The 13,446-nt window shown below is 39.0% G+C and overlaps 1 protein-coding gene across 1 annotated transcript in view; it reads left to right on the top strand.

Moving 5' to 3' along the window:
• CPED1 (cadherin like and PC-esterase domain containing 1) overlaps positions 1 to 13,446 on the top strand; it is a 294,491-nt gene that overhangs the window by 238,918 nt on the left and 42,127 nt on the right. Inside the window, exons 16-17 of the mRNA XM_080665547.1 lie at positions 4,366 to 4,483; positions 12,852 to 12,988. Of these exons, the coding sequence (XP_080521673.1) occupies positions 4,366 to 4,483; positions 12,852 to 12,988 (255 nt within the window). The remainder of the gene's footprint in view (positions 1 to 4,365; positions 4,484 to 12,851; positions 12,989 to 13,446) is intronic.

Consider the following 13,446-nt stretch of genomic DNA (forward strand, 5'->3'; position numbering starts at 1 on the left):
AAATGGTCAAATGGTCGAACAGTTGCTTAGGCTTTTATATATATAGATAGTATTCCATGGTGTAAATGTGTCACAGCATTTTTATCCACTCATCTATGGACACTTGGGCTGTTTCCACATCTTAGCTATTATAAATAACACTATGAACATAGGGGTGCATATATTCTTTGTGATTGGTGTTCAGGTTTCTAAGGATATATTCCTAGAAGTGGAATCACCTGGTCAAATAGAAGTTCCATATTTAATTTTTTAGGAAACTCCATATTGTTTTCCATAATGGCTGCACCAGTCTGAATTCCCACCAGCAGTGAACTAGGGTTCCCTTTTCTCCAGATTCTCTCCAGCATTTGTCATTTGTTGATTTGTTTATGGTAGCCATTCTGGCAGGTGTGAGGTGATACCTCATTGTCATTTTAATTTGAATCTCTCTGATGATTAGTGATGTTGAGCATTTTTTCATATGTCTCTTGGCCATCTGTATGTCCTCTTTGGAGAAGTGTCTATTTAGGTCCTTTGCCCATTTTTAATTGGATTGTTTGTCTTCCTTCTGTTATGTTGTATGAGTTCCTTATATATTTTGGATATTAACCCTTTATCAGATGTATCATTGCCAAATATGTTCTCCCTTACAGTGGGCTCCCTTTCATTTTGTTGATGGTTTCTTTTGCTGTGCAGAAGCTTTTTATTTTTATGTAGTCCCATTTGTTTATTTTCTTTTCATTTCCCTTGTCCCAGGTGAGGTATCGGCAAACATATTGCTACAAGAGATGTCTGAGATTCTTCTGCGTATGGTTTCTTCTAGGATTTTTATGGCTTCACAACTTACATTTAAGTCTTTTTTTCCATTTTGAGGTTACTCTAATGTACTATGTAATTGGGTGGTCTAGTTTCATGAAGAGGGTGTAACTTTAAATTTTATTTACTTCAAAATCTACTGTCCCTCCCTCATTCTCTGCTCTATCCTTTGCAACATTGCTTTGATTCTTGTCTTATCTTGGAATTTACTGGAGCTGAGACTATTTCGTTAGAACCACCAGGGCTGGCCTACAGGCTGTTGCACAGCAGGTGCCCAATGGGAACTTCAAACTGAGGTGGAAACATGGGGTCAAACACAGAGTCAAGGCCACTGTTTTATCAGGAGCACTCACTCAGTCTGGTTCCCACTTACACTATGCTTTTCTGTGTTCTGCATTATGCTGATTCTGTTAGCTTGGGCTTATATGTGGGGTTGTGGGTATTCAGAAAGTATAAACATTGAACATTTTAAGATATTATCATGCTCTATTGCCACTCATTTGTTTCAGCAGCTTGAACATCAGATCAGAACATGTTTCTGCATTACCACAGTGAGTTTTTCTAAGCTACACCTGCGGGTAATTAGAACAAAGAAGATGTTGATTTCAGTTTAAGATTAGGAGAAACTTCTGAATACGAGCTACCAGGGGTGGGCAAACTTTTTGACTTGAGGGCCACAATGGGTTCTTAAACTGGACCGGAGGGCCGGAACAAAAGCATGGATGGAGTGTTTGTGTGAACTAATATAAATTCAAAGTAAAGGAGCGGAGGGGAGAGCAAGAGAACCCTCCGCTCTTTTGGCTCCGCGGGCCGTAGTTTGCCCACGGCTGAGACTGTGTCAATTGAGGTCAGGGCCTTGCCTTCTCAGTATCGCACTTTACACGTTGTAGAGATTAAATCAGTACCTTTCCATTTTAAAGATGTATCTACAATACTTAGGAATCCATTATGAATGAATCATTCTTCCTCTGAGTCATGTGTTTATCACGGGTAAACTTGGAGGTGCCATGTCAAGAAGGTTACATGATTTAATTATTAAGATATAGATTGTCCGCATATCAGGGTTTTTTTTGTTTGTTTTTACGTAAGATGTCAGATAAATCCTTTTCCCACCTCATGGCCTCTGGAATTTCTTCTTGGAATTCTCATCTCCCAGTTATTGCATCCTTCAGTTCAGATGTGGTCTCCTCAGAAAGGAGACAACACTAACCTACCTATGTTCTAGGTCCTTCACTGATGATAAAGATTAAATTATCATCAGTGACGGAGCTTGGTTCCCACAAGGCAAGCGGTCCACGTACATAACAGTGTAACTTTCTCATTGATTGCTATTTGCCAATTATAGGTAGGGCTTCAACAGCATAGACTAGGACTTGGGCAGCTGCAGCCCAGACTCTCTTTCTAATGCCCTACGGACGAATATTAGAATGTGATCACAAACATACACACCACAAAACCCCAAACAATAATTTTCAGGCAAAGGTTTAATAAATCCATACTTTTGGAAATATTTAAACATTATTTGTATGTATATGATTCCATATAATTAATAATATATATATAATTCATAATTAAGCACAACAACTCAGTCTGAAGTGCATGAATGCAGGTGATTTTGTGGTATGGTCATGTTGTTTTTCAGGTGGTGTGCATTGTTCTGTAACAAAATATGTTCTTTAGGTTTTTCTTAATTGTGTGTCTTAGAAATCTCTCCACATTAGTTCATTTAGATCTATCCTTATACCTGTTCTCTATGCATTTCATGAGAGTTTCTCTGGAGTAGACTCTAAAGTCTGACTTCACGGGTATGGGTCTGTGAATTTTTAATTTTGGTATAAATTGTGTTCAAAAGTAGCCGAACCAATTTGCACTCCCATCAGCAGTATATAATGGTAATTATTTTTCACTGCTATTCATCACATTTCATATAAACATTTTTTAATCTGAATCATGCATAATGACATTTTTTCTAGACTTAAAAAAAGGTTAGCCTTCACCAAAAATAAATGTATAGATAGATGTCACATGTATACACACACACACACACACACACACACACCTTTCACAGATGATTCTTCATATTAAAAACTCCTCACATTATAAACTTAGTTATTTTAATTGCTTTATGATAATGAATATTTTAATACAAATTACATTCCTAATCTTTAATAAGTATCCTAAAGTCCATTTTTCAGTCATGAATTAAAAATGAAAATAAGTTTATTGAATCAAGATTTCAAGATGTCTGTACACCACCCCATGCCTTTTGCCCCTTAACATTCTGGACCTTTTTGGACGAGTCCTGAGAATCTGAGCTGGGGATCAGGGTGTTGGAGAGTGTGAGGGAAGGCAACTAGAAATTGCTTATTAGACGCAGAGTTACAGATCAAAGAAGAGTTCAAACCAGTTATTTCCCTCCATTATTGAGAATTTATTACATGAAATGGGAGACAACTCTAACCTTTTATGCATTCAATAAATATTTACTTTTTCATACTGTGTGGTAGATACTGGGTGTATGTCTGAGTTAAATAACTACTTGTTCTTGTGAAGTATTCAGTCTAGGGGAAAAGACTCAAGAAGCAAACCTAATTGCCAATGGTGAACAGCAAGATGGAAACAACCAGTGCTGACATAGACAAAAACAGGGATACATACTTGTGCTAGAGTTTCAAGAAGGCCTTGCTGAGACCTAAAACACTGGGAATAGTCTCCATGCAAAATTAAGGGAGAACATTCCTCACAGAGAGTGCAGCATTTGTGACCTATCCTAAATTGTGTTAGACTGGGAGACCCTGGTGAGAAGGTGGCAGCGAAACCGGGTGAGGCAGAGTAGGAGGCCATAGGGCAGGTACAGGTGCCAATAGCTTTGAAGAATTCGCTAAGAGAAAATGAGAGTGATCCAGCCCGCTGGAGTAGAGAAGAGAGAAGGAAAGAGGTCCCAGAGAGCCCCAAACTGCTGTTCCCCATGGCAGCATCCGACTGAGGAAGGCAGCGCTTAGTAGGGAACAAGCCTCCACAATGATACCCATGGCAGGGAGATGTTATCTACTGTTATAAAGACATGAATATGTTTTGAATAAAATATATGTATTTAATTGTATTTAGGGTATACCATGGGTCATTAAGAAATGTTGAAATAAAATTCATCTGTGGAATCAGCCTTCTTCCAGAATATTCCCCACTTTCCCTCTCACGTGAACTGTCTTTTCCCCAATGTTAGAGTATAATATCATCCTCTTTATAGTATGTTATATTTTTAATGTGTCAGCACACGGGTATATGTTCAAAGTAAAACTTGCATGCATTTCTTTTAAAATTGGCAAAGCAATACATGAATATTAATAGCAAAATAAAGATTAAATTATCATTAGAATTTATATGAATCCCCTAATGTAAGAAACTACTTATAGCACAAACAATAATCGATAAGTCAATATGCTAAGAAGAGTAAACAAGAATCGCTCCCTTTTATCCATAAATGTTATTTGGCACACAAAAGGTCTTGCTTTTTATTACTATGGGGCAGGTTCATTTCAACGACAACTAATTTCTATCATTTGAATGTAGGATTGTGGTTTGCTGATTCACCCGGAGGAAGCCTGTGGGTTACAGCCTATTTCTTCTGACTACATTGAAACCCTTTCACAGCCTGAACTAAAAACTTGTCCATCTGGGGACACAAAAGGTAACTATCACATTGGTTATCATATCTCTTTAAAAAACTTTAATATAGATAAGTATATGCTTATTTTAAAATTCATATACAAAAAGCTCAAGACAATAAATCACTTTTTCATTAGCATGAACTGCAGCACAGGTAATTAATGTAAATGCATTGTTTTAATATGTGAAATATTTTGATTCATTAAATACTTTTCTCTTCACCCTCTGTTCTTTGCCCACATAATTCGTATTCATCTACAGATCTCAGCACAAACATGACTTGTGCCACAGCCTTCCTTGAGTCTCTGATTTGTTTCCTTATTCTATACTAGAGGCCTGATGCATGAAATTCCTGCAAGAGTAGACCTTCCTTCCGCCGGCTGCCAGCACTGGCTTCCCTCCGGCACCCAGGACCCAGGCTTCCCTCACAGAGGGAGGCCCCACCCACTGCCACAGCTCACCAGTCAGTGGCCTGGGCCTCCCTCTTTGGGGTGATCATGGAGCACCCTCCCCCATTGATCACCCTGCTGACCGGTGGCCTGGGCCTCCCTCTGCCGGGTGATCATGTAGCGATGGCCAGGCCCCTGACCAATAGCATTGCACCCGCCTTGGCTGGCCTGGTGCCAGTGGGTGTCATAGCGTGGTCATCCGGAAGGTCGTCTGGTCTAATTAGCATAGTATGCTTTTATTATTATAGATTCCCATAACACCCTGTGCTTTTGTCCCATAGTGGAATTCTTTAAATGATTATGTATGTAATAATTGTGTAATGTCAGTGTTCCCAGGCTGTCAGCTGCACAAGGGCAGGAGTCTCATTGGTTCACATTGTATCAGTCCACTTCCCACTGTAATTTCTACAGAGTAGGAACTAAATAAGTATCTGTCAATCTTTTGAATCAAAGAAATGCAAAGAATACACGTTTAGTTTTATTTTTTAACTTTATTTTATTCTTTCCAACATCGTTTATCCCCTCTATGCCCTCTTCTGCCTCCATCCATCTCCCTCCACCCCCACAATCACCACACCGTTGTCCATCTCCATGAGTTCTACCTCTTTTTTTTTCTTTTTTTTCAATCCCTCCCTCCCCAGCCCCACTCTCCCCAGCTGTCTGCCTGCTCTCTATCTACGAGTCTGTCTCTATTTTGCTTGGTAGTTCACTTTTGTTCATTAAATTTCACATATGAGTGAAATCATATGGTACTTGTCTTTCTTTGACTGGCTTATTTCACTTAGCATAATGCTCTCCAGGTCCATTCATGCTGTTGCAAATGATACAATTTTCTTCCTATTTACAGTAGAGTAATATTCCACTGTGTAATGTACCACAGCTTTTTTATGCACTCATCTACTGATGGGCACTTGTATTGCTTCCAAATCTTGGCTATTGTAAATAACTGCAATAAACACAGGGATACATACATTTTTTTGAATTAGTGTTTTGGGTTTCTTCAGATTTATTCCCAAAAGTGGAATTGCTGAGTCATAAGGCAGTTCCATTTTTAATATTTTGAGGAAACTCCATACTGCTTCCCACAGTGGCTGCACCAGTCTGCATTCCCACCAATAGTTCATGAGGGTTCTCTTTACTCCACGTCCTTGACAACACTTGTTTGTTGATTTAGTAATGATAGCCATTCTGACAGGTACACGTTTCATTTTAAATCATGTTCTTTAATTATAAAAAAAGGTCTTTGGGAATGATTAATAATGGCTCCCATACATTGAGCATAATAGAGGCAGGAAAATTGTGATGTCCAATTCAAATGAGAGTTCAGTCCTGCCTAAGCCGAGAGCAGACCATGAGTGAGAGACTTTGGTGCCACTGGCTGCAGCCGCACCCCCCCTCCCGCAGCCGCAGCCCACCTCTCGCAGTGTGCTTCTTTCAGTGGAGACCAGTGGGGTCAAACCAGAGCTGGGACTGAACATGCCTCCAAGGCCAGCAGAGGTGCAGGGGTCATCTTCTCTGAGATTGCTGGTTCCCACGCTGGCCTCCTGACCCCAGGTCTCCCTTCATCTGAAAAGTCTGAAGAAATACTCAGGAGCTTTTCTACCCTTGCCATGAACTTCACACCACTGTGTAGATGGGAAATGAGTTTCACAAATGGGCAGGACGAATTGCAATTTGGCATGCCCAGTTAACAAGCATGGGCACAGCCTCGTCCTTGAACATGTGTTCTAAATAATAAATTACAGTCAGGGAATAGAATGGTTTGCCCATTACAGTGCATCAGGTAGTATAATTCATGATTCTTTTGGTGAAGTGAAATACAGTTATATACTCTTGTATACAAAAGAGATACCAATGTGTCTAGTAACTATTTTTTAAATCAGATGACAATTTATGAGAATCATAAAACAACTTAATTCCATTCCTCCTACTGAACCAAGTCAAAAGTTCTTCAACAAGAAGTCAAAGATACATTACTGAGATTCTTCAAGAAGTCTAGGTCTAGGCCATTAAATCTGCAGGAACCTCGGCCAGGCCCTGATAGGGAGCTGTGACTACGCCTGTTCCTTACAGGAGAGGCCACCACAGAACAGGAGCCTTCTGGAAACTTGAGTAGCTACGCTTCTTTACAGAAACCCCCCAGTTGATCCCCAAGCAAGCCCATCATCCTAGTCTGACAATTGCAGGCCTCCATAATCTGACCCTCTTCTCTCTCCCAGCTCCTCCCAGCCTCTCCGCCTCATTTTATGCAATAATGCTGCCCAGGACTCCAGGCTATTGTCCATGCGATTCCCTCTCCTACCAGCCTTCCCAGCTTGGCCTCGATCTTCTTGATGCTCTATCTTCCTCTCCAGGAAGCCTTTCTTTACCACCCCACCCCAAGATTAGCTTCTCTTCTGTGCTCCCAGAATTCCTCAGGCACATGTCTACAGTAGCACTTACCTCATTGTTTCAGGTGCTTAATTTACATGTTTCTCTTTCTCTAATCAGTAGTCTGTAAAGTGGAATGATAGATCTGAATGGTCAGTGGCACAGGACGAGGCCAGCAAAGATTAAAATATATGCACATTTACTTTTTATCTAATCATCCTTATTTTTGTTTTATAATGCAATTAATATATACATATAGAAGTATATGTACGTCCGGTACAGTATATGTGTATTCTTATGTCAAATGCACATTAGCAATACGTTATTACTAATGACTGCCCTGGTTTGCATGTGTCTCCAGGACAGAGATTGTCCCTTATTCACCTTTCAGTGTCTAATACATGATTTAAAAATAGTTGATGAACTTCCCTAGCCGGTTTTCTCAGTGGATAGAGCATCAACCCGCGGACCGAAGGGTCCCAGGTTCGATTCCCCTCAGTTGCAGGCTCCTCCCCAGCCCCAGCCCTAGTCAGGGTGTGTGCAGGAGGCAACCAATCAATGTGTTTCTCTCACATATATATTTTTCTCTGTCTTTCCTTCTCTCTTCCACCCTCTGTAAAAATCAATGGAAAAATATCCTCGGGTGATGATTAAAAAACTTCTTTAAAAAAATGGTTGCTGAACTAAAACTATGTCCAAGCCCTCCTCCCTTCTACAGAAGAATATGCGCAGCCAAGGCACAATCAACCAGGGATAACCGCTCGGCCCTTGAGGTCCTAAGTATTTAAAGTAAATGAGTGAGATTGGGGACAGTGGTTTGCAAGAATGGATTTTTTTTTGCCTCTGGAGATCATTTTCCTTCCTTGATGGTAGGACTCCCTTCTGTTGAACGAAGTTATCATGGTAGACAGCACAGGAGGAAGTTTACTTAGGAGCTCTAGCTTTAGCTCCTTATATTTTTAGGCCGCAGATGGTTTCCAAAAGCTGATTTTCACAGCCCATTACAGGCATTTGGCAGAATCGGATCCATTCTTTCACCTTGCCGATGTAATGATGGTCACAAAGTCTTTTCTATAACACTAGCTAATATAATTTTGAGTGGCTGTATATTGTAGTTCTTAAGTGGATTTCTAACCTTTAGAAAATAATTTAACTATAAGACAAAACCTAAGAATAAAATCTGTTACTTCACAAGGAAAATAGAATTCTTCTAATTTGGAGAAGAAGAAATGTATACAATGATTATTGAGTGAGAATTACCTTTAAGGAAAATAGTTCCGATTTCATTTTATGCTATGTGCACAAAAGCATTAATCAGATCTTATTTTTAGGAAGGAAATAAGACAACTTCCACTTTAATGCTTCTAATAATGAAAATCTGGGTGTATTTAATTCTTAAGTAAAAACTGCTTTATTTTATAGCATTGTAAAATCTAGAATTAGTATTATCATCTATGTGATTTTATATCTCAATGCGGCCCTAAATCAAAAAGTTATTTTTTTTTCTCCATTATATTGCCTGATCTCATTAACTTAAATGGCAGAAATCTAGCTCTCATTAAATACAAAGCTTTAATTATAAATGAAATAACTTCTCACAAAAGGCAGTTTTATGCCTCAGAATGTTTTTCCCTAAAACATATGTCATATTTTATTTCAGAAATCATAGCTTTGATTCATTCAATGTTTAAATACAGAACATAGAATTTATGTCCTTATTTTTGACAATTTTAGTTAAGAGCTGGTATCATTTAAGATGTCAAGGAATTCCAGTCCTGCAGATATATCTTTTAAGCAGTATTACTAACTTGAATGAAAGGCATTGTTAACCAATACAAAAATGCAGTTAGGACTATATAAATATATAGTAGTATGAACCAATGGGACCAAGTTTTTAGAGACCCAATCAGTTGTCTGTTCCTCCCAGCCTCCCCCAAACTAATTGTACCCATATTTGAATCTTTGTGCTTGTATTTATTTGGCAAATTGTTTCTTCAGCCATAGCAGCAAGTGACCAAAGAAAGCCTCAGTTTGTGCAAAATTAGCTGCCAGCAAAGGGCTGGGGGAGAGGAGCGTGTCTGTGGGAGAGGATGCATGTGCTCTTAGATATTCAAGGATCTGATGAAAGCTGAGCCCTTTAAATATAATCTCATCAGCAGAAACTGTTAATTATAATCTCATTAGCAGAAATACCTTAATGTCCCCAACATCCTGCCATCCTCTTAGAAAGAAAATCAACAATCTTTTTGTTTTAAACTTAATCTCTGTCAACACATGAACCCACTGAATAAATTCAAGTATTTGAAGTTCATTTAAAACATACAAAAACCTATTTATGGGTTTTCTCGTAAATGTTACAAATGACACTGTTAGGCCATATTTCATTTTCAGCTGGTAATTTTGTGCTGACCTAACGTGATAAAAGGATCAACAAAGTGGAGACTTCTAGGCCTCAGTTCTGGCCCAGCCCTGTCATGAACGGCATGATTTCACTTCTGTCATTCAACACTGTAGGCCTCAGTTTACCTCATTTCTAAAAGAGGAGGAGATCCAAGGCCCATTGAACTCCATCCAAGAGGGTTCTATATGTCCACAAAATGCAAATCTCTATGAAGTAGTCACTTCCAGAAGGAGGTTTTCTTGATAAATTAATCAACAAACATTAAACTTAAGACTGTCTAAATCACATAGAATTAGAAGAGACCAAGCAAAGAGGTGAAGGGGCTGATTATGGATTACAAACCCTGTGTGCCAGGAAAAATTAGATGTAGAAAGCAAGTTATATTTTGAATGAAAAGTGCAGAAAAAATTATACAAGAGAATCAGAGGTCGAGACAAGCACACTCCTAACATTTTCTGGGTTGTACTTTTAATAGTACTGCTAGACTCTACCTATGGAACCTGGAAACACCTTTCACCCAGAAGACCTTTTTCTCTCCAATACATATAGTCACTTCTTCAGCCTCACTTCTCTCAGGTCCACCCCATCACTGTCCCTAAACACCACCGATTCCATATGCCCAAATCTTGTCTATCCATAAGACCTCATTTCAGTTTATGCATTCCATGGAACCTTCCAGACAACTCTTGCCCCCCATGACACTTACTTTATTCTGAACTACCATGGTTTACTTAAGGTGGGGGTGGGGGTAAAATGTATTCATCAATTGCTAGGTATCAGGCACTATGGCAGGTGCCATACATATTTTCAATAGAGAGAAAATTAAGTAATCTATACAAGTTAAACAGTGGTTTTCAACCTTGGCTGCATATGGAATTACCTAAAAAGCATTTAAAAAATACTCCATGATGGAGAATATCATACTAAGTGAAATAAGTCAGTCAAAGAAAGACAAGTATCACATGATCACACTTATATGTGGAACCTAATGAACAAAATAGACTGATGAATGGGGTGTATCCAGAGACATGGAAGCATAGAACAGAGTGTAGAATCTCAGAGGGAAGGCGGGGGAGGGTGGGTGGGTGAGAGGCAATCAACCAAAGACCTTGTATTCATATAAGCATAACCCATGGACACAGACAATAGGGTGGTGAAGGCCAGGGGTGGGGGGCTGGAGCGGATCAATGGGGAAAAGGGAGACATATGTAATACTTTCAACAACAAAGAAAAAAAAAAGAATTAGAGAAAATAAACTTAACTATATTTAATTAAAAAACACACACAAAAAAACACCTCCATGAGTCCCACACCCAGCCCAGCAGCTCAGATTTAATCAGCCTAGCAAACAACCTGGGCATGGGTGATTTTTAAAAGCTTTCCAGGTGGCCCTACTGTTCACCACAAAGCTCGCTGGAGGCAGAGCCCAAGTGTGTATCTCCAAAGCCCAGGCTCTTTCAGGACCACACAGATCTTTTTACTTAATCATCCATTGCTTATTATTATAATTATTTGACTTGTATAAATTATAAACTTTTATCTGACTATAGAGATTTGAGGTTTAGCATCATAGTTAGGAGGCTTAAATTGGATAATTTATTAAAAGTGCTTAGAATATCCCTGGCACCTGCCAGGAGCTATGAAAATGTTAAATATTTTTTAAGTTGTTGTGATATTTTAACACTAATAGCATCTAACATCTAATAGGAAAGCTACTTCAATAATATACTAAATTAAAATCCTCCTAGAGAGTAATATTTTCTTTTATCTCTCCCAGTCTCTCTCTCTTAACGTAAATACACTTTTTTCCCTTTCTGTGAGGGGAAAAAATGTATTAGTAAGACATAAACTAGCTCTCCTTTCACACATTCGCATACACAATTTAGCCATCCCCCTGGTCATGAAGTGCAAATGGCACCCGATTCATCCCCTGAAAGGAGAAACTCTTCCCACTAAAATCAATGTAACACCCAATACTTTTGTTAGCAGAACCACAAATCAGAGCCAGAATAGATAAGTTGTTCAAATTTTTCCTTTCAAACTTAAAAAGTTCCTTGGAATATTTATCTCCTCAACATTTTAAAGAGAAACATTTAGTAGTAACACAGGCAAGACCTTTAAGATAGAGCAGATTACTGTTGTAGACATCAGGGTATTCTCCACAAAAGAGATAAATGACTACTTCATGTTTAATGTGCTAGTTCACACTCCATTTCTGAAAAGATAAACAAGGAAAAATCAAGTAATTTCTTGATTTTTTTCTAATAAATTATTAATGTATCTATTCACACTAAGTCAGTCAGAGAAAGACAAGTATCACTTGATAGACACTTGATAGACAAGTCTTTCTCTGACTGACTTATTTCACTTAGTATGTTTTGGATGCATATTACTTATCAACAAAATAGAAAAGATCTTAAATACACTGAGAATATTCATTTATTTTGTACACATTTGCTAAAGCTTGGGACCTACTTCGTGCCTGAAGTCTACTAGGAAGAAAAGTGAATATGATATTGTAACTGTGCTTGATGTATTAAATACATTATCCCATTAATCCTCACACCAATCATGTGAGAACACTACATACTTCATCTAACAGCTGAAGAAATAAAGGCAGCAGAGCTAAAAAGAGGTGAAGAGATTCACACCAAAAAAGACATCCATCAAATTAAGGAACTAGTCTTCAAAATAATAAATTATGAGAATGTAAAAGTAATTTTCTTAATGGATTCCTCACATAAGCATGAATTAAACTAATCATTATTTATGGCCAGCTACCTCAATATTAGTGGCTCCCCACCTACATTGGTCCTAAGGGTCTAATTTTACAGTTTAAAAATGTGATTATTTTTTAAAATTATTTTTAAAATATGCTTTTTAGTTGAGTAGGACCTGATCACTAGACTTTGTGTCAGTATACGGTTTCACAGAACTGAACTCAGCATGAACTTGATTTCGGCATGAACTGTGCTATTTCAGATCATTACATAGTGAGATTCTATTCGGTTGGAAAGAGGCCACGCATGGCTCCACTGGGTTTGTATGGCAAGAGTGGTCTTCTCACTGCAGCTTCTGGGAGGGTGTGCCACAGCTGAATCCCAAGGTTCCTTGCAAACTAATTTCATCAGTAGAAACTGAACCAAAGGAGGTTTTGGTGTCTATTCCAGGCCAATGGATCATGCCTTGCCTTAGTTGTTCAGACAACAGGACCTGTGACTGGAGAGAAATAACGTGGCAGCCCCACAACTGCCAGTATGGTGTCCTCACTAAGCCTCAGCTGCAGCAGTGCCTGGGAGCAAGGAAGGTAGGTTCTGGAGTCAGTGGGGAACCCTTTCATTGACACCACCCACAGCACCGGCGGCCATGAGTCGCATCTGCTAGACCAGTGGTCGGCAAACTGCGGCTTGCAAGCCACATGCGGCTCTTTGGCCCCTTAAGTGTGGCTTTTCCACAAAATACCACGGCCTGGGCGTGGTAGAAGAAGTGGCATTAGAAGAAGTTTAAGTTTAAAAAATTTGGCTCTCAAAAGAAATTTCCATCGTTGTACTGTTGATATTTGGCTCTGTTGACTAATGAGTTTGCCGACCACTGTAATCCCTGCCCTCTCACTCCGCAGAGCCTAACCAACCATGCAATTGGCTTTTTAACTTGTGTAAATGTTATCATAGAGAAGCCTTAGCAATTCTTGCACAAAAGCACGCCATTATTTCCAAATACGTCTACTTGGACAGATGGAGGATATTAAAGTCATATCCTGTGCTG

This window comes from Plecotus auritus (assembly GCF_963455305.1).
Source record: "Plecotus auritus genome assembly, chromosome: 4".
Taxonomy (NCBI): domain Eukaryota; kingdom Metazoa; phylum Chordata; class Mammalia; order Chiroptera; family Vespertilionidae; genus Plecotus; species Plecotus auritus.